This window comes from Arthrobotrys flagrans (assembly GCF_004000055.1).
Source record: "Arthrobotrys flagrans strain CBS H-5679 chromosome Unknown unitig_8, whole genome shotgun sequence".
In the NCBI taxonomy this organism is placed as follows: domain Eukaryota; kingdom Fungi; phylum Ascomycota; class Orbiliomycetes; order Orbiliales; family Orbiliaceae; genus Arthrobotrys; species Arthrobotrys flagrans.
In genome coordinates, this window is record NW_027137553.1 from 2,159,985 (window position 1) to 2,185,580 (window position 25,596).

At 45.9% G+C, this 25,596-nt stretch overlaps 10 protein-coding genes across 10 annotated transcripts; 6 read left to right on the forward strand and 4 right to left on the reverse strand.

Moving 5' to 3' along the window:
* Positions 1-25: 25 nt before the first annotated feature.
* DFL_007124 (uncharacterized protein) lies at positions 26-584 on the reverse strand (the record flags this gene model as incomplete). The annotated part of the gene is made up of 2 exons (XM_067636659.1): positions 26-131; positions 199-584. 2 exons carry the CDS (start codon positions 582-584, stop codon positions 26-28), a joined length of 492 nt encoding a protein of 163 aa, XP_067488253.1.
* A 247-nt stretch (positions 585-831) lies between these two features.
* Positions 832-1,799, forward strand: DFL_007125 (uncharacterized protein; the record flags this gene model as incomplete). The annotated part of the gene is made up of 2 exons (XM_067636660.1): positions 832-881; positions 953-1,799. The coding sequence occupies 2 exons, from the start codon at positions 832-834 to the stop codon at positions 1,797-1,799; spliced, it is 897 nt and encodes a 298-aa protein (XP_067488254.1).
* A 907-nt stretch (positions 1,800-2,706) lies between these two features.
* Positions 2,707-3,550, reverse strand: DFL_007126 (uncharacterized protein; the record flags this gene model as incomplete). The annotated part of the gene is made up of 4 exons (XM_067636661.1): positions 2,707-3,187; positions 3,252-3,278; positions 3,345-3,460; positions 3,524-3,550. 4 exons carry the CDS (start codon positions 3,548-3,550, stop codon positions 2,707-2,709), a joined length of 651 nt encoding a protein of 216 aa, XP_067488255.1.
* Positions 3,551-4,858: 1,308 nt separating this feature from the next.
* On the forward strand, positions 4,859-5,863 carry DFL_007127 (uncharacterized protein; the record flags this gene model as incomplete). The annotated part of the gene is made up of 1 exon (XM_067636662.1): positions 4,859-5,863. One exon carries the CDS (start codon positions 4,859-4,861, stop codon positions 5,861-5,863), a length of 1,005 nt encoding a protein of 334 aa, XP_067488256.1.
* A 477-nt stretch (positions 5,864-6,340) lies between these two features.
* On the forward strand, positions 6,341-7,451 carry DFL_007128 (uncharacterized protein; the record flags this gene model as incomplete). The annotated part of the gene is made up of 3 exons (XM_067636663.1): positions 6,341-6,354; positions 6,417-6,549; positions 6,609-7,451. The coding sequence occupies 3 exons, from the start codon at positions 6,341-6,343 to the stop codon at positions 7,449-7,451; spliced, it is 990 nt and encodes a 329-aa protein (XP_067488257.1).
* A 293-nt stretch (positions 7,452-7,744) lies between these two features.
* DFL_007129 (uncharacterized protein) lies at positions 7,745-9,038 on the reverse strand (the record flags this gene model as incomplete). The annotated part of the gene is made up of 6 exons (XM_067636664.1): positions 7,745-7,780; positions 7,843-7,932; positions 7,987-8,020; positions 8,082-8,551; positions 8,632-8,755; positions 8,827-9,038. 6 exons carry the CDS (start codon positions 9,036-9,038, stop codon positions 7,745-7,747), a joined length of 966 nt encoding a protein of 321 aa, XP_067488258.1.
* Positions 9,039-9,586: 548 nt separating this feature from the next.
* Positions 9,587-13,379, forward strand: DFL_007130 (uncharacterized protein; the record flags this gene model as incomplete). The annotated part of the gene is made up of 12 exons (XM_067636666.1): positions 9,587-9,668; positions 9,731-9,820; positions 9,876-9,960; positions 10,084-10,185; positions 10,244-10,338; positions 10,395-10,534; positions 10,601-10,789; positions 10,840-11,549; positions 11,603-12,245; positions 12,297-12,777; positions 12,843-13,099; positions 13,182-13,379. The coding sequence occupies 12 exons, from the start codon at positions 9,587-9,589 to the stop codon at positions 13,377-13,379; spliced, it is 3,072 nt and encodes a 1,023-aa protein (XP_067488259.1).
* Positions 13,380-17,724: 4,345 nt separating this feature from the next.
* On the forward strand, positions 17,725-18,134 carry DFL_007131 (uncharacterized protein; the record flags this gene model as incomplete). Its single annotated transcript, XM_067636667.1, has 2 exons — positions 17,725-18,041; positions 18,131-18,134. 2 exons carry the CDS (start codon positions 17,725-17,727, stop codon positions 18,132-18,134), a joined length of 321 nt encoding a protein of 106 aa, XP_067488260.1.
* Positions 18,135-18,261: 127 nt separating this feature from the next.
* Positions 18,262-20,071, reverse strand: DFL_007132 (uncharacterized protein; the record flags this gene model as incomplete). Its single annotated transcript, XM_067636668.1, has 3 exons — positions 18,262-19,086; positions 19,152-19,781; positions 19,838-20,071. 3 exons carry the CDS (start codon positions 20,069-20,071, stop codon positions 18,262-18,264), a joined length of 1,689 nt encoding a protein of 562 aa, XP_067488261.1.
* A 1,783-nt stretch (positions 20,072-21,854) lies between these two features.
* On the forward strand, positions 21,855-24,757 carry DFL_007133 (uncharacterized protein; the record flags this gene model as incomplete). The annotated part of the gene is made up of 6 exons (XM_067636669.1): positions 21,855-21,924; positions 22,134-23,384; positions 23,441-23,522; positions 23,573-23,880; positions 23,938-24,110; positions 24,215-24,757. 6 exons carry the CDS (start codon positions 21,855-21,857, stop codon positions 24,755-24,757), a joined length of 2,427 nt encoding a protein of 808 aa, XP_067488262.1.
* Positions 24,758-25,596: the final 839 nt, after the last annotated feature.

Sequence of the window (25,596 nt, forward strand, 5' to 3'; positions counted from 1 at the left end):
TACACACTCCAGATATCAATGTAGTCTATTTCGGAGGGTTCTCCTTCTTATAATGCTCCACCAATTGATCCATCAAAACACCTCTGGTATGACCCACAGAGTGGTTATACGGGCTGTAAGCATTGAGACGTCTATATCACCGTTAGCAAATGACCATCCTAACAAAAACTACCTAACCATCCCAATGAAAACACATACTCCGGGAACCACATCGGCATGACTCCAGCATTACTCTCAGCACCCGCGAACAAATGCCTATCCTTCGCAGCCTGTTCGATAAAGTACGTATGTCTATTCGAGATCTCATCCTGCGCCTTCCGTGTCGGGCTATCAACCGACAAAAACTTCGTTAACGACGAGTCATCAGTTGGGCTGACATAGGCGTAGGTAACGTAGAGGGTGAACATGGCACCGGTGGAGATGTAGAGCCATGTTGGGATTGCTTCGCCGGCGACACCTGGGGTGGCTTCGGTTCGGGGACCACCGGAGGGAGAGTCGAAGTGGGCGGAGTAATTACGACGGAGGAGAATGGATGGGGTAGTTTTCGCCCTTGGGAGGGCACGGAGGGCGGATCGGGCGAGCATTTTTGGTATTGTGTCGGTGGGGTGGAAGGACCGAGGGAGTACGGCAAAGTGACATCGGAGGTTGAGGTTGAATTGGGAGGTTTGGATATGTCTTGGCACGGTCGCCGTTGTTTTCATGACAACAGGCCGCGACAGGAACTCCAGTAGTCTTCGATATAGTTCTACAGACGCTACTAAATCTATAAAATGAATACTCCTCAATAGTACATACGATCCAGCTGTCTTTAAGCGGGCATCTAGCATAATCATGGAATTTCTACAGCTTCCGCCGCGTGAGGCTCTGCTGTACGCTTCTTGGTAAGAATACTATCCGAAATGTAACAGTCAACACAGACATAGGTTAACTTTACGTTCATGGGTGCTGCTAGTTATTGCGAGGAGAATATTTACAAGCTTATTGAGTATCATGTCAATTCGGCCTCTTTAAAGCATTACACCGTAATATTCCTTTCCAATAGTTCGAAGTGCATACCGGTCTTTTCGCAAAAAATCCAAAGAAGTCCAAACAATCCGGCTGTATGGGACTACCATGTAATTCTGGCATATCATCCAAACCACACTCTCGAAGAGCTACTACAGCAACCCAAAGCCCACGGAGAACTATCAGGGCAGCCTCCCGAACCTGCTATAACCAAATCATATATATATGATTTGGATACCACAATACAAACATTCCCATGCCCGTTTCCAACTTACTTCGCACAAACATTCTCACCACCGCCTTCATCAACATTTGAAGACCCTTTGGACCGAACTATCCTGCAAATGGTTTTGTCGAGAGATATATATAGTCGCTATTTCAGACTGGTACCTGCGAGCGACTACTTAGAACGCTTTAGGAGTGGAAGAGATCACATGAAAGATAAAGAGGGGACATGGAAAGCTGAGCCACCAGTGTGGGATATAATAATGGGAACAAAGGCGACTGGGGATTCGTTTGAAGATTATATTGAATTCAACGGATGCGAAAGTCGGACAGAAGTGACAGAAAATGGGAAAGAATACTTAGGGATCATAGTGGGGGAAAAGAGGTTGTGGGAGATATTTGGGGGAGGGGTACCGCCCGACGTTGGGCTACTTGATATCATGACGAGAACTGTACCTGAGGAGGGACTCTCCGGAGAAGAAGCGGCTGGTAGTTCTTCTGTAGTACCCGAGGCACTTGTGTCACCGGAAGAACTACCTAGTCCCGAAAACCCAATTATACCTGGGTGACATTCGATGCATCCGCCATATCAGCGAAGTCAATATATATCAAACTCCAAGTCGGTTCGATTGATCAATTTGAGAAATATTTAGCTTTAAACGGCCTCATGCTCGGGATTGAATTACGGAAATTTACAAAACGATATCATATGGACATTAATTTTTAAAGGGTCTTGATTTAGTGACGCCGGAAGCACCCTTCAGATATTCTTGCCTCGAAATCTAGAATCAATGCCCCTTCAGCGATATTAATATGCATATCTCGAGCAATACATGATATTTTGTGTTGTTGGTCTCTAAAACCTGCCAACGTCCATTACTACTGCTTGAGGTTATAGCATTAACCGGGGATTCGGGGCTGTGGAAACTTGATAGTACTGGGAAGCAGCTTTTTTTGTACCATCTTATCATAGCTAGTTTGTCCGGCTTCAATTCTCATAGTATCTCGGCCCGTATATTTTACGGCATAACATTTTAGCCGCAGGAATGCCCTCGGTTGCTAGCCGGTCACGAACATTCTACCCTGCCAAGGCGGCACCGTTAAGTTTCTGGACCCACAAGCCTATCGGCATGCATTGCCGCTTAGGATTATGCCGTTGATAAGGAATGTACGGTCGCAGTTGTGCTTGGAAATGTCTCTGTTCGGCCAATTGATATCTGAAGCTTGTGCGAAAAATGTTGGTGACTAGAAATCATGGATTTTGGAAGCTCTCGCTATCTACTTGAGTATTGGTATCATGACATCCTAATATATCCTCTAAAAATGTATATTGTACATGGAGGTATCTGTATCCACAGCCCTTCCTCCTAAATCTGGTACCCAGAAAATAAATGACGCCATACGCCACAATTCATGTGTCGAAATGTACAAGTGGTGCTTCTCCCCTCTTCTCCCCCCGTATCTCAGAGCCCCGCTTTATACATTGTGCCATAATAGATTCTTCAACCCATCCCACCTTTCGCTATTGACATACAAGTAGGTCATCGAGCTCCTCAAACTTGGCTGGATAACCTCTGGATGCCATCTGAACAAGTACATCACAAATGCCCAACTCAAACTAGCAAAAGCTGGCCAGGCATTATTGTTGATACCTTCTCTCCATCCCTCTGGTACTGGTGAAAGTTGATATCCGGGGGTCGTGGATAGCTTCGCCAGACCAAGAATAACACGGGCAGCGACATAGAGGCAGATTTGTTGGTTTACAGAGGAATTGCCACCTCGGCCGAAAACGGTATAGCCACTAATGAGGCCCGAGATGAAGGAGTCGTAACGGGATTCGGTTTTGTTAAGGTGGCGGAAAATGTGCATGGAAATCTTGTAGAGAAATACGAAGGTGCCGAGGTTACGGGCGTGTGTTCGCGTAGCTTTGAAGACTAGAAGGGCTTTTTCGCGGAATCTATATTGAGGATTTAGCGGGTGGTTGCAATTGTTAAAAACGTGGGAAAGGAGATGCGACATACGTTCCAGAGCGAAAGAGGAATACCATGCTATTCATTATGTTTATTAGCCCTTGAGCCGTAGCTTGCTATTTGGTATTATGAATATCCCCTTACACAAGAGCATGTGGGAATCGAACTTTCGTGCCGTAGACGATACCATTTCGAAGACCCTTGATGAGGGAGAGAACATCATGATTTGCCGGGTCCAGAATGAAGGCCTCAGCGGCAGTCTATAGATAAAATATTAGAATATATCGAATGCATGGCGGCCGGGGATCTTTTCAGGTTTGTACCTTGACAATTTCCAAAGTATTCGACATCTTATCGGTTATATCGATATCGACTTTTAACGGGTCGGCCCAACTCCTGATAGTAGATGCGACAGCTACCACAATTTCTCAAGACTGGCTGGAAAGTACACAAACGCGTACTAGGACCGACAGATGTAAAGTCGACAGTAGATGCTACGGAATAGAAAGCTGGACGGGGAATTTCATGGTTTTTGGAGAAAAAGCCCGGTCTAATGGCTGGCTAGAGCGCATGAAAGAATGCTAGCTGAACTGAGAAGGTATCCCGCGGTTGTTTTTGCATGTGAGATCATCGCCGACAGCGCTATCGCTAATTAGGAAACATCTGGGGTAAACCTGCCTGCCGAGGTTGGAATCGAAAATACCACAGAGTTCAATGAAGCCATGTGTTGACATTGGATATGAAGTATGAATGTGAATGGTGCAGGGTCGTACGTGAGTATTAAATCTGTCATATGATAACATGGCAATGCCCGTATTTTTTAAAGCGTGTAGAATTAATCGAATCTATCAGACAGGGAAATAGCAACTCGATGTTTGAGGCTTTTCGTTGCATGCCGGCGGGCTAGGATGCTGCCCTCGTCTCGAGCGCGGCATACCTTAAGTTGAAAGAACCTGGGTAGCCAACTAGGTTGCAACATCCAACAGAGTTTCAGAACATAACAAAATAGTTTGAAGGAGTTTTCCAACATTTTCTAAGAATGTTAATTGATAAATCCCACATTGTGATGTCCACTTAGAAATCTTACGAGGTTAGCATTATGCGGGCTATGTCAAACTTGCGAATCCAGATGTCCTTTAGTTATTAGACCAATCCAGGATCTCACAGACAGCGCTATAATATCTTTATAACATATCGTGAAGTTTAGGTAAGTAGTATCAAATATGCATTTATACACCGGCGGACCCTATTGGAAGCTTTCTAGAATTGGCGAAGCTTAGACATCCCTAACTCCAACATTAAAGTGCAACAAAGGCAGGGAATTTCCTTTAGGCGTCTGGATATATAAGGAATCAATTGCAACAAAATGATGTGTTATATTATCTCCTTGTATTTCTAAAACAAAAGGTTCGTTGTATACATGTAGTTCTAGAGATATGTTGTGGGAGAAAGTAGATAGATGGTCTCGATGTTGGCCATACGTAGAATGTATGAGACAAAATCAAAGGTATATAATGACCACAATGGATGGCTCTGGGAAATCTTTTCTGACTATAGATTGGCATTTCGAAAACTGAAGATACCGTCGACTGTTTCTTCATCCCATCAATTTGATATCTTATTCTACCTCTACTAGGTTACTTAGTCTCGACATCATAATGGAAAGCAAGGCTTGGTATTGTCGTCAGAAGCAGAAACTCCTGCTCACGACTAGCTACTTTGCCATCTTCACTGGGTGCCTTTTCTATATCCCAGGAGCCTCAGCTATCCCTATGTATAACCAGATACGGGATATACCTTTCCAAAGCAGGCCAAAACTAGTAAACCGACATCATGGTAGGGAGGTGGCATTACCACCAGGAAGCACAGCTAGTGACGGTAGCGGCGACGTGGTCTTCTACGGCGAAGAATGCACAATGGGGATCTACGAAGGGACTTTCCGAAATAAGAACGGTCCTGTCGATACCGGTCCGGGGGCACGCTGGGAAGGATACCCTCTTGGAACTCGGTTTACGGGACCTGACCATTCCGTGTTCCCGGACAACAAATGTGTCAACATCAGAGACCTTCATCCAGCCCTTCCGAACCAGGTCTCCTCATATGTCGTGACGGGCTACTGCGAATGCAGATTCTACGACCATGAGAATTGCCCCAACGAGCCAGGCGAGGGTGGGTTTTCGGCGTATAACCGCGAGGATGCCTCGTTATGGCGTAACGGCCCGGATGACGATACCCTCGAGAGCTTTGCATGCTGGTATACGAAACACTTCAACGAGTTTGAATTCTGCTCGATCAAATTTGCAGAGAACCCTTCCGCAGCAATCGGTCGTCCAGTCAGCCCTATAGATGTTCTTAAGCCCCAACCGCCGGGACAAGTTATCGACAAGATATTCAGGAAAGAAGATATGACAGATAGTCTCACCCGCGGGGAAGGAGAGACTGATTGCCAAAAGCTGCCCGAGGGAATAGTCCTCAATTATTACAAGATCAATGGATGCAGCTGTCGGTTTTTTACATCAGACAATTGTGATGAAGCTAGCTACAGTTTTGTAGATGGTAACCCCGGGAGAATAGAAAAAATATATAGGCTGCCACGAGATCTTAGGAGTTATCGCTGTCTGGTGCCATTCGGAATTCCATGGGTTGCAAGAGACGACCTTTAATTGACATCATCGGCCCTGTTGGTATCGATATGTCAACCCACTGCGATTTCATAACCATGTATTTAGATATTTCAGGGGTTTTAGCTTAGGTGCATGTAAATGTATTCATAGCCCGCGAAAGTATAGTGCCAGATGGCTAGGGCACAAGCCTGAGATAAATCTACTAGATCCCAACTCCAAATTCCAAAGAAATCGAGTTTCCATTACAAAATAGAGTATTGACAAATAAAGCCAATGTCAATCACACGGTAAGATTATCTATTACGGTTTCGATCTCCTCGCTCTGTGACATTTGGGTACGAGATCAACACCGATCGGCTCCAATTGCGATTTGTGTTGATGTTGGTGGCTATTCCTGTGGCGCATGTGTTCGATCGCAAAAAAATCTTGGCATCAACGAAATTTCATGAACGAAAGCTCCAAATTCGGCCTTCATCCTTCACCAACTATCAGACCCCAGTATCTACATCACCCACAATGCTTCAGACAGTGTAAGTCCCTCAAAACTGGTCGCATGTGTGCAATTGACTGTTGCTTACTCTATTTCTTCCAGAAAACCCAAAAACGCTCGTTCTAAACGAGCCCTTGAGGCTCGAGAACCCAAGCTCGTTGAGAACGAAAAAACTACTCTGTTCTTACGAGGCACCAGTGCCAGTGGTGTCGTTCAGGACGCTCTGGGTGATCTAGTATGTGTAAATCTGCATAACTTCTTGCCTTCTTTAGGTCTAATGATATTCGTTTTCAGCACTCCCTCAAAAAACCCCAAGCCATCAAATTCCAGAAGAAAAACGCCGTCCATCCTTTCGAAGATGCCTCAGCGCTCGAGTTTTTCAGTCGCAAAAACGATGCTTCCCTGATGGTTTTCGCCTCACATTCCAAAAAACGACCACACAACCTCACCTTCGTCCGATTCTTCGAATACCAGGTTCTCGATATGGTTGAGCTAGGGCTGGATGGAGAGACTTTTCGCAGGATGCAGGATTTCAAGAATGCTAAAGCAGGAATCGACCTCAAACCGATGATTACCTTCTCCGGGGCCATCTTTGAGAATAATCCAACTTATACTCAAATGAAGCTGATGTTTTTGGATTTCTTCCATGGGAATACTGTGTCTGAGGTCGATGTTGAGGCACTGCAGTATATGATTTCGATATCTGCTGCTGATCCTACGGATGAGGAGCCGAATCCAAAGATCCATCTTCGATGTTATATGCTCAAGACGGCGCGATCTGGCCATAAGCTACCGCGTGTGGAATTAGAGGAAATGGGGCCTAGGATGGACTTCAAGATTGGCAGAATACAGGAGGCCAATCCGGATATGATGAAGGAAGCCATGAAGAAACCTAAGGGACAAGAGATGAAGACTAAGAAGAACATCTCTGTTGATTCCATGGGTGACAAGATTGGTAAGATACATGTGGATAGACAGGATTTGGGCAAGTTGCAAACAAGAAAGATGAAGGGGTTGAGAAAGAGAGGCAGGGATGAGAGCAATAACGAAGACGATGACGTTGAGATGGATGATGACGATGTCGAGATGGAAGACGATAGTGTTCCAGCGATTTCGCCAAAGAGGGCAAGAGTTTAAAGACTCAGAGTTCTTGCCAAATTGGCGAATGATTGCTATGATTGCTTGTGTATACTACGGAGTTTGAGCGGTGTACTATAGACTCGGGAAAAGTTTCCGTATTCTTCATCTGGAATGATATTCTATCATGAGATACAATTGCAACCCTCAGGTTCCTTTTATCTGAAAAAAGTGCCCACTTTTCAACACTCTATAAATACTCCAAAACTTCACCAACCTACTCTAGGTTGCGAATACTATGGGAAGGATAAGGGACCGAACTTTTGTCTAGTTGTTTATCTACTAGGAGAAAATCATGCCGATTTAATTTCTCGGTTTTGGCACAGCCGCTGATGCCTTTGTTAGTGATCGGATAAGGTCCGGATATCGTTCGGAAAGCGGGATTTCTTACAACAAGATTTCGGAACAGTATGGCAATTGTGACTTTGCCGATAGCGGGCACGTATATAGACGCCTTGTCCATTACCGCAGGCCCGAAGTTCTGTCAATGCGTCAGTGGTTTTGCCTAATAACTTGGAGTGCTATACCAACTTACATCTTCTGAAGAGAAATTAATGCAAATAGCGCCACTAGCCCAGTATTAGCAAATCCACCGATTCCCCTGTATAAGATTGCTAGCACTCGACTTACTCCTTTAGCAACCCGACTGGGAATTTATAGCCCTTCGATGGTACTCCGGTGATGACAACGTCACATTTAGGAATGACATCCTCAACCTTGAAATTTGTGTCTACCGCATGATGTCGATGCATCTTTACACCTTCCCCTCGAGTAAAATGTTGAATATTGTTAATGTCTACAGAATAGACACTTGCGCCGTCGTTCGCCAGTAATGCCGCTAGAGGTCTTCCAACCACTTCACTTCTGTTGACAACCGCAATTGTACGCCCGAATAGACGGTTTCCGTAGGGGATAATCTTATTATAAACCCCAATGTATTCGAGGATTTTGATGATTGCGAGAGGGGTGCACGGTAGGATCGACTTTTGGGTTTTGGCTTCGTCTAGAAAACGGATATTCTGGTACATGTTGAACATGTATTTGTGAGAGAGTCCTTCGACGTCCTTCGACATATCGAGAATTTGTTGTAGATATTGGTCCTATAAGTAGATAAATTTGGCATTTGGTCAATATTATGCTTTCCCTTTGAAGTTTTACAACATTACTAGGCTATATATACCTGATTGGTCCCGAATACTGGAAAGTATATTATCCCGCCATCAACAGCATTGTCTTCATTGGCAGCAATGACGGCTTCCTCAAGTTCGTCCTTGTCGACTTCCCGCAGTTCGAAGTCGAATCCACTATAATTCTATATCAGTAAAACAGCAACATTTCGATTCCACGCCACGCCAGTGTGAATATAAAGACATACTGCTGTTTGCAACTTTTCCCAGTCCACTCCGCATATGTTCGAGAGGCCGGATCGTCGTTAGCTAAGAATCCAACGAGCTTCGGTTTGCGTTGCAGGGTCTTGAGGGTGGTTTGGACCTCATCGAGCAGACTCTTAGCGACAGTCCCCGCCAGAACGACCTTGCATTGTGAAGTTCCTGCAGCCGCTACTGCCAAAGCTGCTGCTGTTGCCATTGTTGATATCCGATATCTCGATCCCGACTTAAATGTGATTCTGCGGAAGATGTATGATAGTGTTTGCTTCTGAAAACTCCAGATCATGGAATTCCCAGATACTAAATAAAAACTTCTTGGGAAGCCGGCCGATGTAGGCAGCAAGACAGTACTGGTTGCAGCCCAAAAAAAAAAAAAAAGTTTGCGTTCGAGGTCGCCGCCGCCTCGCATGCAGACGCTTCCTTACGTCGGTTGCCCCACCTCCACTAGATATCGGCCAGGACTGGGATAGTTATAAAGTAGCTAGTAGCGTGGGAGGAACACCGCCAGAAGCCACTAATGCGGCACACTTGACTGGCTGCATCAGCCCGACCGTGCCAGCCGTGGTTCGAGACTAATTGGTGGAGGGGCAGATTCTGATATCGGACCACTCAGAACAGTCTCAGTCCGGAACAGTCAAATTTATTGGATCGAACATTCGTTGATGTTGGGTCTGTCTGTGCTTGACTCGACCTCTCCACCTCCTTCATCCAACATACTTAGTATCAAATCCGTAACCGACACTAAAAATGGAACCGGCGCAGCTTTACCTTGTCGCGATCGATAGAGATCCTGAAGAAGCTGCTCAGATAGCAAAGGCTACGGCCAAGAGTAATGTTTTTCGCTCCATGAGTCCGTGCTTTCCAACGCATACTGACTTCAAGCGTGACCAGGGTTGGAGAATAAGGAACTCATCCTCTTGAGCCTCACTAAGTCGCTGGGCGAATATCTCACGAACGATGACCGAACAATCCGTGCGAAAGGTGTGTTTTGGTACCTTAGATCGTGGATGTTCAATTATTAATCGGTGCCTTGTAGCAATCGGCTTCTATGCCACTGTCTTAACGGCTCTCCCACCATCTTTGCTTTCTTCGGCGCAAGGTACTTCCGAAATTCTACACCCGTAACTCCCCGATACCCGACTGCAAATCAAAATATATATGTCAACGTGGACTCTAATACTGTTAAAATCGTGACGGCGATTGGTCTCAAAAGTTTCTGTTATAACTCAGTTTCTCTGTGATAGATTGGAGGATGAAGCTGGTCTTAAGGAGGTCTGCCATGGACTCCTTGCCATCGCCGGGATGTCTAGATTCCAACCTGAGGACGCACAGATGGTTGCAAGATCGTATGTTCTGCTGCTCCTCTTTTGAATATTCGGAATCTTAAGCTAATGCAATTTGCAGCGTATTGAAGAGCTGTGACCTCCTAAAGCAGCCTCAGGGAAGTCGGTACTTGGTTTACCAAGTCATGGATAAAATTCTGTCGGAGCAAAGAGAAGGTTAGAATATACATATTTCTTGCGAATTAAGCGGCGCTAATAGAGACTATATTTAGCTCTCAAACGAATGGGACCAGACTTTGCAACTGGATATGTTGAACTTGTCGCAAATGAGAAGGACCCAAGGAATCTCATGATTATCTTTTCTAATCTGAAAGTCATAATCGTGGAATTTGATATTGAAGACTGTGAAGAGGTATGTCAATTGGCTTCCCAACGCTCCTCTGACCTGTGTAACCGGAGCTAACCCTGTCACGCACAGCAAGTATTTGACGCTTGCTTTTGCTACTTCCCGATTACATTTAAGCAGCCTCCAAATGATCCGTACGGTATTACCGCTCAAGATCTCAAGGACAGGCTTCGAGAATGTCTCCAAGTTTCAAGCAAATTTGCGGTGTTTCTCTTCCCGCAACTTCTGGAAAAGCTGGATTCGCATTCTGCTAATACAAAGGTATGTGGTAGCCTTTTAAATTTGAAACTCTATGTACTAACCTTGCATAGAAAGACGTATTACAAACGATTACAGCTTGCGCTCTAACTTATGAGAAATCGATAATAGCGAATTATTGGGCGACCCTCTGGGATTCTATCAAATATGAAGTTCTCAATGCGTCCGATGATGACCTTGCATTTGAAGCTTTGGATGCTATCAGGGCAATCGCCAAGTCTCTTTCCGCAAAATTAACGACTGTTATGAGGACATCGAGCCTGGATAAATATCTAAGGGCGGTAACCAAAGAATGTCTAACGCAGCTTCGGAACCCAACGGCCAAACAGGCTAAGCCTTCAGCTTCGATCCTCTCAGCTGTGGCGGTTGCCTCTCCTGTTGCTCATGCAACTACCATTCAGGCCGTATTACCAGGTCTATCGACAACATATGATGGGTTGGAAGAGATTGCAAAGCAAAGGAGCATGCTCCAGGCCATGCTCCCTTTATTTGATGCGACTGCTCAGGTCTATGGTGTGTGGGGAGATATCGAATACCCTCCATCGCTTAATAACTCTCTGGAGGCGTTCAAGGATAACCTCTTCGAAATCTACAGCCGGGCATTGATGGGTTCTGCGAAGGAGGAGGTTTCCTTCAGGCTGGCTGGGCTGAACGGGTTAACAAAGATGTCAAGAATCAAAAACTTCTTCGCGGATAACGAAATAGGATTGATTGTGCAATTCTTCGACGAAATTGTTTTGACAGATGAGAAAGATGAGATGCGGTAAGTAGACCTCCTACTTAATCTTTCACGTATAGTTTACTAACTAGTATCAGTGACGCTGCATTGGAGTCTCTTTTAATACTCAGCCGATTGAAGCCGTCCTTGATCATGGAAATCACATTCCCGGCGTTTATGGCCAAGTTGCCGGATCGAGAAGAAGATGAGAAGTCCTACGATATGACGTTATCAGCTCTTGCCCAACTCTCAGTTGAACGACCTGTTTTCCAAGTACTTCTCACCAGGATATTTAACAAACTCAATATTGTTTTGAACAACAAGTCTGGTCCTGGCTACCCATTTGCTCTCCTATCTAGTATCTTGTACGTCCTGAGACGGAAACATGAGACGGGCAAAGACATATCGACACATTACACTAGGATTGTTCCTGAACTCATCACTAGGACCATAATACCTTTATCCAATGGCTCGAGTGGAAATGCTTTAAGTCATGAGGCCGTATTAGAGGTGACAGGCAACATCGCCAGTCTGATAATACGTGCTATGGACGTCGAGAAACAAACCGAAGTTGTCGGGGAGCTTTTCAAGATATTTGTTGCTCAGACGGAGTCAGCAATCATAACTTCCGACAAGGAGATAGTCGCTAAGGAGTTCAAGCCGTTGGGGGAAGACACGAGTCTCCAGCAAGCTTCGACTATTATCATTTTTGCTTCTGCAGTGGCAGCCACCCGTCGTGAAGTAGGACCGTCACATCCCAAACCACAAACAACCAATAGCTAACTCCGATAGGTCACTCTTCCACTTGATAACCTTCAGAAGTTCGTAGAAAAACTTGTTCTCCTTTCACGAACCCCGAAGAGCCCCGGCCACAGACGTGCCCTACTCCGTCTCATCGCAGTCATTATAAACAAATATTTCACCACCCCGGAGGATCGTGCTTTCCTCGCAAAGTCTACTGATGAAATGTGGGAAGCGGTCAAATCAGCAGATAGCCCGGAGACAGCATCTAGTTTACCAGCCTTATTCTGGATAGCTAAGGCATTGGCCTTAAGGAATGACAAGCTTGCAGATCCCATTGTTGGAAGATTGTTGGGGATTCTAGACAACAAAGATCTTGGAGTAGCTGTTGGGCGAGGGTTCGAGGTTCTCCTTAGTGATGACCCATTATTGTCCAAGGAAAACTTTGCAGTAGTGAGGCTACTCAGCCAACAAAAGCTCTTCGTTTTCTGTGTCCCGAAGTTGGTGGAGGGGTTTAAAGCTGCTTCATCGGGTATGTCCAATGCTTACTGGCGCCGAAAAAATTCAGTTCTAACCAACTTTTTTTCTACGATATAGCCGCCAAGAAGAACTATCTCCATGCACTTTCAAGTATCATCCGCAATGTGCCATCCAAACTGGTTCTTGCGGAGATTGACACTCTGCTACCTTTGCTTTTGCAATCCCTTGACCTCGAAGACTCGGGAATCAAGACCGCAAGTATAGATACACTTTCCGTTACGGTAACGGAAGCAGCAGGCCTAGTTTCAGAGCACATATCTTCACTAATCACAAGATTACTTGCGGCAAGCTCGCCCAGTGAGGTCAACACCGTGGTACGTTCTTATCCGTTATCGATAGCTATATATCTGCAGAAACGGTCAACTGACTCAAGACAAAATTGTCTCGGACCTGCAGAAAGTCCGAAGTGCAGCACTCAGGTGCCTCAGCATCTTCCCAAGTGCCTTGAAAATCGACGTGGTCATCCCATATAAGCGACAAATAATGAGGGCCCTGCTAAAACCATTGGATGATCCTAAACGAAGTGTCAGAAAGGAGGCTGTAGAATGTCGGGCTAGGTGGTTTGCGCTCGGTGAACCTAAGGAAGACGATTAGTGATCAGGAAATAACCTCGATATGAACAAAAGTTGACTAGTTTTTTTTTTTTCTTGGTGATATCAGAGTCTGTGTCGACGATGGTACCACTTCGGTTTAAGGTGTTGTTTTTCTTTTTAAACCGGCTAATTTTCAAGAAGCCTGTGAGGATTTGTGGATCGTAGATAGAATAAAATCCATTTGTCAAGTAGAATTCTTATTCTCTAAAAACGAAATATAGGAATCCTACTCTGTCGACATTCATCTTTCGATTTTCAAGTGTGGTATTTAACCCCCAACACACCGTCGTCTGTAGATGGTACCTTCAACCCAATAAGTCCTGGCTAATATTAAAACTTCAAAGGATGATATATAAAAAATAAAACTACAATCCTAGGACCCACACGTGCTTGGTATAAAGTTTAGTTCGGTTTTATAACCAACTTCGGCTTGATCCTGCTAATTCGGATGCGTTTTGCTCCAATTCGTCTGCCAGAAGGTATTCCTTTGGCTGACATCTGCTCATGCACCACCAAGCAAGGATTAGGGTATATTCGATAGTGTCTCATGGCTTGTTTATTGGCTACTATAGTTATATAAAATCGCGCTGAGCGAATGTGGTAAGTTCGAATACCTAGCACATTGGGGAATCACGAATTTATGAGATTCGAAGGAACTTTATATGTCCCTGTTAAATGTGATATTTTTTTCTTCTAAGCATGGCTACATCAAAATGATTGTGGAATATAAAAAGCCTCGGTTTCTCCTAGGATTGATGTTTCACAAGCCTTTTTAACCAACCAAATTAAAAGACATCGACTTTAAAATACTTAAAAGTTTTCCAGGACTCAAGATACTGATAATTAATTGTTCCTAAATCGGCTGTAATGGGTACCAGCCAGTTATGGCTGCTCTTGCTGCCTTTGGTAGCAGTGTAGCCAGTTTGGGCGGTACAGGATAAAGAATTCGGTTGCGGAAACGATGTTGCGGATCTTCAGAAGCAGATTGATACAAAATCTTTCTAGACTCCGGTTTGGGATTACTTTGGGTCCCTCTCTAGGCTCGTTGGTTCGTTAAATCTCATTATAAAGCCATGGTATTTATAGAATGTTATCAGCGTGGAAGAGAGAATATATTGATTGAGCCCGTGATATTTAGTCCGCCCTAGTGGTATCAGTGGGGCTGGAGTCGACTATTGCATTTGCCCTGAATATTGTAGGTCTTCGGATTTACCCATACCTAAACGTTAACTTGATATTGGCTTCAATGTAAACTCTGCTCTAACAAGTATAAATTATGAAATTTTAGCCTGCTGTGGTTCCACGAATAAATATTGCAGTAACACGGATGACTATGCCAATGGCATTTGGGTCTAGAGGCCTGTTCAGTGCTGTGCTGGCGCATGTTCCTCACTAGTTTGTGCTTGGCGTAAGTTTTATATCTTTATATCTATGCTTTGCGTATCCTTTTGGTATTATAAATCAAGTCTAATACTGACCGGAGAACCGATATATAGTGAATAATCGGAGTAGAAACTATGCCTAAACGTAGAAATTCAAAGAAATCGTCGCCCCAATCCGAAGATGCAAAGCCCTGGAAGCGAATTGAAAAGGAGGACCCCCAGCCTGAGAAGCTATATAAATGATTTACTAAATACGAATTTGAATGGTCAAGATGTATATTTGTACCAACCGGACGACCCGTCCCATTTAAACTAGCTTTCCAACCCAAACAATCGACAGCAAACTAAAAGACGGTATGATATCCCAGATTCATATGTATTCCTCGATAGCGAGCAAGGGACTGGGGTGGTTATATACGTCGTTGAATACGCTGGGTTTCTTGTGGATCATAATGTGAGTGATTGGGCCATAGACTTACCAGTCTGCTCGAAATTCTAACATTAAAATTAAGATTATCAAAGCAAAGTCCTAGTAAGACTTCCGACTACAGAGTGGAAAACGGATTACGTTAATAGCCACGGCACCTGCATTTCTTCTGCAGCTGCAGGATGGTATTCTGGGAGTTCAAAAGGAGCAGGGTTGGTCCTCGTAAACCCGTTCTAGGTCCGCGATGAAAGGGGGTTGTCAGTAGCGGATGGATGGGCTCGGAAGTTATATCAGAGTCTCGTTGATATCGCCAATCATGCTGCTAACGCCCCTGCCCCACCAAACACTTACAGGCGTAAAGCTGTTGTCAATATCTCGGCAAGTCAGTATCATTAAACCCCTGTGGTATAAGTGCCTTGGTAAGCTCGAGAACTGACATTCTGATGTAAACTCCAGCAATGGCAGCGAAGTTATTCACCGGCCTCTATGCTAATACATGGAATTCAAACCATGATTGGTGGGATGAGGCTATGATCTTTTTCAACATCGTACTCGTTGCTTCAGCCGGCAACGATCATCCAGGAAGCCAAGGGGACGGTGTTCCCTAGTGACTTAGATACCCCCATAAAGCATCGAGCAGCGTGGGGTAAGCTTCTCCCTTGCATGGAAAATAACCCGTTCGAACCAGACGAGCAAGATGTTTTGCCAGTTTCACCGCTTCTCGATCCTACGAAGCCTGGAAACCTACCGGGTACCACCCAATTTGCAACTTGTTGCTACTAATTTCCCGACGCTGGCCTCGGGAGCCACCGTTAATCTTCTTAATAAGGTGAGTTTCTCGCACTAGGACTCACCCTAGGGACAGTTACTAACGAAAGGAACTTTCTTTAATAGCCTGACTGCGTCACTATTGTACGAGTTCAACCAGTACCGACCTAACATTCTGGGAGACGGGCCACTTAAGGCTAGTTCACGAATACGGCCGAGTTTGCTCCACAAAACTTCAGGAATCTATCAATATATATTATACTTTGACTGCAATCAAGATTCTGATGACTATAATTTTCTGCTGAGTCCGGACCCAGTTTTTGCAAAAGTGATGTGCATGACAATAAGGTATCATAGTAGTATATCATCAGGAGCCGTCTCCCTCCAAAGCACCTTACTAAATTCCTCGACGTATGCGTAATTTGCTTCCCGTCTTGGTATAAATACCACCGAACACCCTTTTTTAGATCCGAGATAAGCCGCTCCACATTTTCCCGTTGGTTCGGTGCGATGCTTCCGTCCTTTAGGCCTCTCTTGAGTTCCGCTATTCTGTCTGCTGGTTTCTTTTCTGCGTTGGGGGTGAACTGCTTTTCTGACTTCCTGAGTCGACATTCTAACTTTTTGCAAGGCATTGTTAGAAGTGAGGTATATAGGGTATTATATATGTGGCAATGGAAGGGCCAACTTACTACCAGTTCAAACCCGTCATCCTCCGAAACGCTTCCAGCGGAGCCACGTCGGCTACGTCGGCTACTACTGGAGCTTCTACGCGACGTCGAGATTAAGAAGGGCATCTCGACTTCTTTGTCGCCCTCGAAAGTGATACTTGCTCAGGTTTAGGGGGTTGCAAATGGTATTTTTGCCATTAGTCAGTACTATATGGCGTATTGATAATATTTTGACGTCTAAGAAGTAATTGCACTGATGGCATTTTGATATATAAGTACCTAGGTACCTAGGCTAGGTAATATATCGATCTTCGACATTGAGGTCTTTTGAGTGTATTCAAGGTTTATCGACGGATAGGTACCGAAGTGCCTAAGACAGGGGGGGATTAACAAAACCTTCTTCCTGATGTACAGTTAAGTTCGCCAAACAAAGTTTCTAGCATGTAGGGTAGTACTGGGAGGAGTCACTCTATAGGCATAGTTTAAACGTTTTTCGAGAAGACCTGCAATTGGAAGTTGCAGAAACGTGTTGGATCGTGTTTGATTTCGGAATTGGGATGTCGCTTGGCGTAGCCATTACATGGGCTATGCCTTAGGCTACGTCCAAGTTGATCCGGTCTGGTTGCATATTCTGGTCGACGGCCCCGAACTTCAAACTCGAGCCGTCAGATTGGCCCGAATTCCAGGACCGAATCTTGCCTTAAAATCCCCAAGTCCGTTGAGCTGTTGCCTAAGGCTCTATCCCACTCGCATCTTTGGATTGGCATAAGGGTCACTTTTTTAGAATATCAGTTCCTCAGCTTTAATTCGATTCGTTTGCAATTGCATATTGTAAAACCGGCATCGATACCAACATACACTAGACCTAGGTCGGAAACCTTCGATCTGATCAAGAAGAGTCACAGGTTTTCACGTTATGCACGCGCTTGAACTTCATCTCAGCCGTCACGCGCTCAGGCCATTTTAATCTCGGACAAATTGTTACACCGATTTGTTCGATTCGAGGAAGGCCAACATATAACCCCCCTAGATAGCTTCTACGAAGGCATTTGTAGGTTTTAGGTTTCCATTGCATCTATATCCTCAAAGACCACAAATAAAATGGCATCTACCTCCGAAACTCCAAATTCTATCTTCCATGCCGCCCAAAAGGGCATTGTTGAAGATATAATCCACTTCATATCTCAATCTCAATCTCCAAATTCACAGGGATGTGGTGGTTACACACCCCTCCACATAGCTTGCGCATTCGGACATACAGATGCTGTAAAGACGCTATTACTCCACGGTGGGGACCCAGACCGGAAAACTGAAGATGGGAAGACAGCGAGGGATGTCGCCGAAGGGAAGGGGTTTTCGGGAATTGTGGAGTTGATTGAAGGTGTAGAATGGAAAAAAGAAAGGGATGATTGTCTGCGGTATGATAACGATTACGAGATTTTAGGACAGACTTGTCTGTTGAGATTCTGAGAAAAGTATATGTCTAATGATTTTGGGCTGGTCATAGATGAATTGATAACATCAGAATGGAGAATTGGGTGCAGAGCAAGCCAAGATTAACGGCCTCGATATATATGATTGCTACCCAAATACTCTTGTATCTTACACTCAATATACTCATACATTCGCCCCGTCCATTTATTTCGTTGGCTTTTTCTTCCATGCGGCGCTCCTTACTGTCTTTCTTCCTCGTACTCCTCCCTTCTTCTTTCCAGATCCACTGGTTCTTAGTCCCACGTCCATTCCAGGTGCTGCCCTTGTACCTTCGTAAACTCCATTGTCTTCTATTTTCCTCATCTTCACTCCTCCGGCCTTACCAAACAGTTTCCTGGCCCTGCCTGCGGCACCCGATTGCCTGGGGTCCGCCTTGGGCACGTATACTCCGTTCTTCTTCGTCGATCTTGCAGCGCCAGGCGCGGAATCAGGTACTGCCTTCTTGCGCATATTCTTGGCTCTAGTTACCCGCAACTTCCTCTTCCTCCCCTTTTCTGCCTCCATTGGCTTGTCATTAAGCAATAAGGCCTTCTCGACGTCGACATCGTCTGCGAATTGTACGTATGCGAATCCCTTACCGACATTCGTCTTTGCATCTCTAACAAGTCTTACATTCTCAACTTTACCACATGTGCTAAAATGTTTCCATAACGATTCCTCCGCAGCTTCGAAATCAAGATTTCCGACAAAGACACATTTGCGGGAGTCATTTTTCGCTGGGTGGGCTACGCTGTCGACACGGATATGGTGATTTAGAACTACAGTTCCGTTGAGTTTTAGGGAGGAACGAGCAGCTTCTGGGGTTTTGAAGACTATGTAGGCATTGACGGTCGTTTGGTCGACGTGAAGAGCTTTTGTAATGAAAGCAGCTTTTCTGGGGATTTGATCGGAGAAGGCGATAGAGCGGAATCGGATTGAGGAGACTACGCCGTGAGCTTTGAAAGCGGATTGGAGGGTTTTATGTTGGGCCTTAACGACGTAGTTAGCAAAACCCTTCGTGTAAAAAGTAAACGAATAATGTAGTGTCTAGGTACCTTGTCGGTGATAATCGAGGATGGGAGGTTGCCAACGAATACAGTGCAGTTTGCTTTCTCGAGTTCTCGATTCTGGAGATCACCTTCTGTCTCGTGCCGTATTCGCTCCTGTGGTTTGTCTTCCTCTTCTGCATCATCGCCTTCATCATCATTTTCATCTTCGTCCTCTTCGCTTTCTTCGTCTCCTTCGCCCTCTTCGTTATCACTGGATGCATCGTCGCTCTCTTTTTCAGAGTTTGATTTTGCATCCGCGTCGTCGGCTTTCTCGTCTGTATCTGCCATTTCTTCGTCCTCCCCTTCCTCGCCGTCCTCTACTGCCTTAGCCTTCTTTGGCTCTTTGACTTCCTTTGCCGATTTCTTCTGCTTCTTTCTCGGTTCCGGTTCTTCGTCGCGTAGCTTGTCCATATAGACATCCTCAATCTCTGGTTCGGCAGCCCTCTTTCGCTTCTTCTTCCTGTCTTTATTCAATGCCTCGTCCCTGGCGGCTAAAGCACTGGCGATTTCGTCTGGGATTTCCTCGTCGTCGTCGCCATCTTCTTCGCCATCAGAAGCATCTTCTCCGGCCTCATTTTCTTTCCTTCGTACGATCGGACGCCTCGAGTTTATAACGGCAATTTTTACAGGGCCAGCCTATACATGCGATCATTAGTAGGTGTTAAAGTATGGCGCAAAGAATGGCTCATTACGTTTGTGGAGAATAAAGATGCGAGACCATCGTCTACTGCCTTAGCAGGAGCATCGAAGAGCGACTTGGGAGCAGATGGCTCTGTGGCTTTAGGCTTGGACTCCTTCTCTTTTTTCTCTTTCTTGTCGCTCTTGTCGCTCTTATCCTTCCTATCCTTCTTTTCTTTCTTTTCCTTTCTATCTTTCTTTGTGGAGCCAATTGCCTCCCCTTCGGCGAGCCTGGACTTCTTCGACATCGTTGTGGTGGTTGTGGCGGTGGTAGGTAAGTTGTGGGGGATGACTGCCGTACTGGATGGACGTTGTCGCAGGTGAAGAAATGGCGACTGGAAAAATTAGAGATTTTCAGCCACGTGATAGCAAACCGTGGCTGGTGTGTTGGTGTGGCGTCATCTCCACCAACACGACAATGAGGTGCTCCGAACGGCTATAGCTTCCAACAGCTGCATTAACCTGAGAACAGGTACGCTAATATATTTGTGGCCTGCCAGTAGCCTGTCGACTCCCCATCTCTTCGCTTGAGGAAATGCTAACGGCTTTTATGAGATACCCATTCTAGCTTTTCCAATATCCGTGTCCTCGGCCTCGGTTCATAGCTGGTGGCTGAGCTGTGCCTTGCCCTACAGTCGCTGGAAAGAATGCGATTCGCGAACTGGCCAAAACGGCACCCATGCTTAAGGATGATGCGTACCATAGTTACATGTATGTATATGTCCAAGTCATCCAGCATCCCAGACCCTAGCCACAGGTACATGTACTGTGTACCAAGATTTGGTGCACCGGATTCAAAAGGTACCAGAGAAATGCGGCTTGAGAAGGGAGGCTTGTGCGCATATGAGTCGGACAAGGGTTTATGCTTATAGGCCATCCCACCCTGGCTCCTCATCAGATGACGAACTTGGTCACATTCGGTAGGCGCTACCTATCGCTACCAGAAAGCAGCCGTTGCTATCGTTCGCGATGGTGTACACGCTGCTGCTTCATCGAGGCACCTTTTGGATCGGTGGTTACAATGGCCTCTGACGGGTCCAGCTGATCAAGCAAAGCTTATACAGGCGGAGAAGGGAATTTAGCCTCGGAGGAAAAATGATCAACTCGAGGCTTTTAACTTTTAAGGCCACGGCCAAGGCCAAGGGCAGCAGCTTGAAATGAGATCAGGCGTGCACTGAGAAGGTTTGTCTGCATCGGCTTTAGTCGGTCGCATGTTTTTTTTTTACGAAAGAACGAACAGGCAAACTAAGGCAGCAAGTACTTTGGACCGTACCTGAAAAAGTGAAGGCTACTAAAACATGAAACCGAACTGGACTGAGCTGGAGAATTCTCTGAACAAAATTGCTGAATGCGGAGGATAAAGGGGACCTTTTGATGCGAGATATGTGCATTATTATATCTGCTTCTGATCTGATGAGGTCTCGTCATTACAGATTACAGAGATATTGATCTTGATCCTGATATCATGCTAGGAGAACCTCTCTCACTCTCTCCCTTGGGCATTATTCATTATCACGATATCTATAACTTACTGACTTACCTACAGACGCCTACCCGGTCCAGTTAATCCAGTTGGTGCACGGTTAGGTAATAAACTGCTGGTTCTTTGTGGGAACGAACGAAACGAACGAAACGAACGAACGGACGGCCTCTCTTTTTTTGCTGCCCAAAAGAAAAAAAGGTCCGCAAATAAACCACCAACCACCACCACCTCTTCATCACCACCTTGACCTCTTCGACAGGAACATCTCCACGCTGCTGCTACCCTCACCGCTCTCTCTGAGTGCTCAATCACCAACTGGCCCTTCGCCTCCGTCTTCTGTAGCACTTTCTCTTCGCAGATTCCGTATATGATCCCTTTCAGCACCCCGGAAGCCTTCTTTGCTTCGTCACTAAGCTAGTACCGCGGGAAGACTCCCACCACCACGCACTGAGCCCGTCACGATCGACGCTCTTCTCCTCCTCTTTCCCGTCGGCGCCCCCCCCCCCTCCCTATTCTTCCTTCGCCAAACCCTTATAAGGCATCCCACTATGAGAACCTCTGCACGTCGTGGAAGTAAAAGATTCAAAACGGCCAGCGTGTTGAAGGACGAGAAAGAAGGTCGGTAAAACTTGTTATCACCTTTTTTTTGTCTGCCCTGTCGCGCCTTTCGGAACACTCCTCGCTGGAGTCGGCGGCTCCCCATCCTCAAAGTAGCCTGCCTCTCTCCGGCAATGCACAGATATCATCCCAATTACTTCTATCTCAGAATAGCATTCCTTTGTTCCTGGTAGGACCCACAAAAGAGCTTACTTCTGTTTGTTTTCTAGAATCTCCTCCCACAACAACCACTAGAACAACCGGCACTCCCAAAATTTCTCCCACTCCAGCGGCCTCAGAGCCGGACCCAGATCGCGAGACACAGAGCGTGGGAAACAAATCGATACAGAACGATACTACTCCTGTTCCAGAGACAAAGCCTACAAAAGCCAACTCCAGAAAACAAAATTCCAAGGCCCCGAAAGTAGAGGTTCAGCCGACAGACGTGTTACCCCCCACCACTACTACCACTACCACCACCGCCGCCGCTACCTCTTCTAAACAGCCTAACGGCTCAGAGAAAGGAAGTACCGAAGAGGACGAAGAAGATAGCAAGTCATCTCCACTGACCGAAACATCGTCAACTTTGGAGCAAATGGCCTCCGTCGCCGTCTTCACCCCTTCGGCCGACATCAAAGGTACCAGGACATTGGAAGACCTTGAGATGGGCAACACTGAGTCCGGCAGGCCTACACCGGATCGCTCCTCCGCTCCTCCGTCAATTTCGCGACCATACATGAACGGTCAATCTCCAGAATCATCGAGCCTTAGCGAACTAGATTCTGACGATTCGGAAGCCGAGACAGAAAGACTAAATATTTCCCCTCAGAAGCCCATTTTAGGTAACAGTGCAAATTCAGCATCATATAGTACTCCCAAAAAGTCAATTGGCACGAGCACCCTCACATCGCCGTCCCGGAGTCCGTCACCGTTATCAACCGCCGGTCAGGAAAGTCCAAAGTCACCCGACCGAGAAATGACGCTAGGCGCCATCGAACAGCTCACACCTGAGGGGTCCGTTGCCGGCTCGCCGGTAATTTCCCCTCGCAAACGGAAGCGAAACGAGGGTCTCGATGATGAAGATGAGGAAGAGGAAAATAAAGCCATTATGGAAATTTCAGATCTAGAAGACCCACCGAAGAAAAAAGTTAACGTCGATACCAAGTCACAAGGCACCGATGACGAAGAGGATGAGGTTGAGGAAGATAGCAAGGACAGACATGCAAAACATTCGACTCTCCCCTCAACAAACGGCCACGTATCGAATACTGAAGAAGATTCAGGTGCCGAAGATGAAGACGAATCGCCGAAATCTGCCCAGCCGTCGCCAGGCAAGAACAAACAGAAATTAGCGAGCGCGAATTTGTCGCCAAAGAAGCCCTCTACCAAGGTCCTTGATACAGACTTGGACGAGGATGCCGATGAAGGAAGAGATACAGACGCAGCAGATAGCAATCATCACAACAAAGATGACGACGAAGGTATATCCGTCCCTAACCATCTACAGCCAGAAGAGCCCGCAACTAACACCTTCTAGCCGATGAAATGAGTAGAACGAAAAGACAGGCTGCTGAGGATCTCGCCGCAATTGAAATACTGTTTGCCCAGCTCAGGGACAAGTAAGTCGCCTCGCATTCGATTATGATATCTAACGCTAACGTAATTTTAGAATTGTTGAGGAAAGAGTCGCCGAGATCGATAAAGAAATCGCCATGCTACACGACGGTACACATCCGGAGCTGATACTAATGTCCCAGTCTATCGAAGCACATAAACAAGAGAAGATCGAAAAGGCAAATATTCTTCTAGGGTTCCAAGAGCAAACCGCAGAGATCGAGAGAATTGCCAACAGAGCAGCCATTTGGGCCCAATATAATCAAGAGATCCGAGAGACAAGAGAAAAATGCTTCAGTGAAGCGAACACCCAGTGGTGGGCAATCCATCGGGAAAGAAGAGCAGCAGATACAAGCCTCAGTGGTAAGTTCGACTCTATCAATAACAGAACCATAAACCCGCTCTAACTCAACCCCCCAGATTACGTTTACAGGATACCGAAATCGCTCTCGACACAAATCAACCACAGGAGCCGATACAACGCTGAAGTGTCTCTTCTATCAGGGATTGCAAAACATGTCGGCTTTCCCGCAGCTCCTACTATTGCGGGTGCATCGGCAGACGAAGTTCGGGCTGATCTAGAAGCGATGGGGGTGCGTAGAAGAATCCTATCATACTGATATTAATGCGAGCGATTCTTTACTGCCTGAACGGAGATTCGGGTTTGCTGACAAGATTCGATTGCTGTCGTCTTCAGTTGGTCCCCGCGCAAATCCCAATCCCGGCCCCTTCCCTCCCTCCTCCCCAGCATTTTCCAACATCTACCCCGTCACAAGCGGGGTCTAGCCGTCTGCCCCAAATGTCTACCTTCGGTCCTCCCTCAGCATACAGCCCTCGGCCCGCGAAAACCCTAGCCCCTCCACCTCAACTCGGAAATGCTTTCCAACCTTCTCCATCCCATGCTCTCAACCCTGAAACCAGGCATCCTCGCAGTCCTCCCTCACCGGTCCCACAGCCACTCAATTCGTTCCACCAGGCCCAAAAGGCGCCAACCCCTTCATCTCCGAGGGTAAGCAAAACTGGCAAGGGCAAAGCCGCCAGCTCTAAGCCCTCCACCCAAAATTTCGACCTTCTCACGGAGTCTGTGCATAAACGTATGCCTATAAAGTTGGAGCAATCCCCCACCATCAGTTCGCTTTCATTCGCTCCTCCTCCTACTCAAGGCTACACCGCCCAGCAACCGATCGACAGACGTATGCAAGTTGGCGGTGCTCCTGCTTATCGGCCATTTGGGAAATAAATTCAGCGCCATTTCTTAGACTCCCGGTCACGACTTCTCTTCTAGTTTTTGGTCTTCTCTCGTTTCGAATATCCACGAAATTAACGGGATAAAAATCATGAGCTCTTTGGCCTACAGTTCTATCTCATGAGTTCCTCCTTACCCTTTCTCCCCTCTTGAATGCGTTCTATTCTACCTATATCGGCGTTTTATATTATCGGGTCCTTTTGAACAGGAGCATGTTATTTTTGGTCTTTCTATTTCACTAATACTTTTTGGCCTGCGGATTTCGCGATCTTTTCTTTCTTTTGCGAAGCTTCTTTCATTCCCCATTACGTGTACATCCTACTCCTCCAACCTCACTACTCCTTCTACGAGTCTCTGTGCTCAACGTGTACATTGCGTCCTTATCTTCCGCCTCCTCCTCCGTTACGAAAGCATGGGGATCTGTTTCTTTTATCCAGGCGTTTTTGTTTTTTCTGAAGTCAAATGATTTTATTTCATGTACAGCCAGTTTCATTCCGGTCTATAAATGCTTTTGTCCTTCACTTTCTCCCAATTGATAAGTATGCTCCTTAAGCTTGTGAGCTTTTAAGGAAGCCAACCATGCGGTTTGTTTTTTGCGTCGGCGAGATCTGGGTCTTAATTCGACAATCGACTTCTTTGACGAATCTCCTTCGTCCTTTGTTGTATACACTGTATCATAGTATGGGTTGATTTTATATCATGACGAATAAATTAATCTTGGTATTCATGTGCTACGCCTGCCGTAATTCAGATAGATACCCCCAACGTATTCAAACTACTTGACATATTATCTTAAGGGTTCCCCTAGCCTTCTTCCGTGACGAATGTCAATA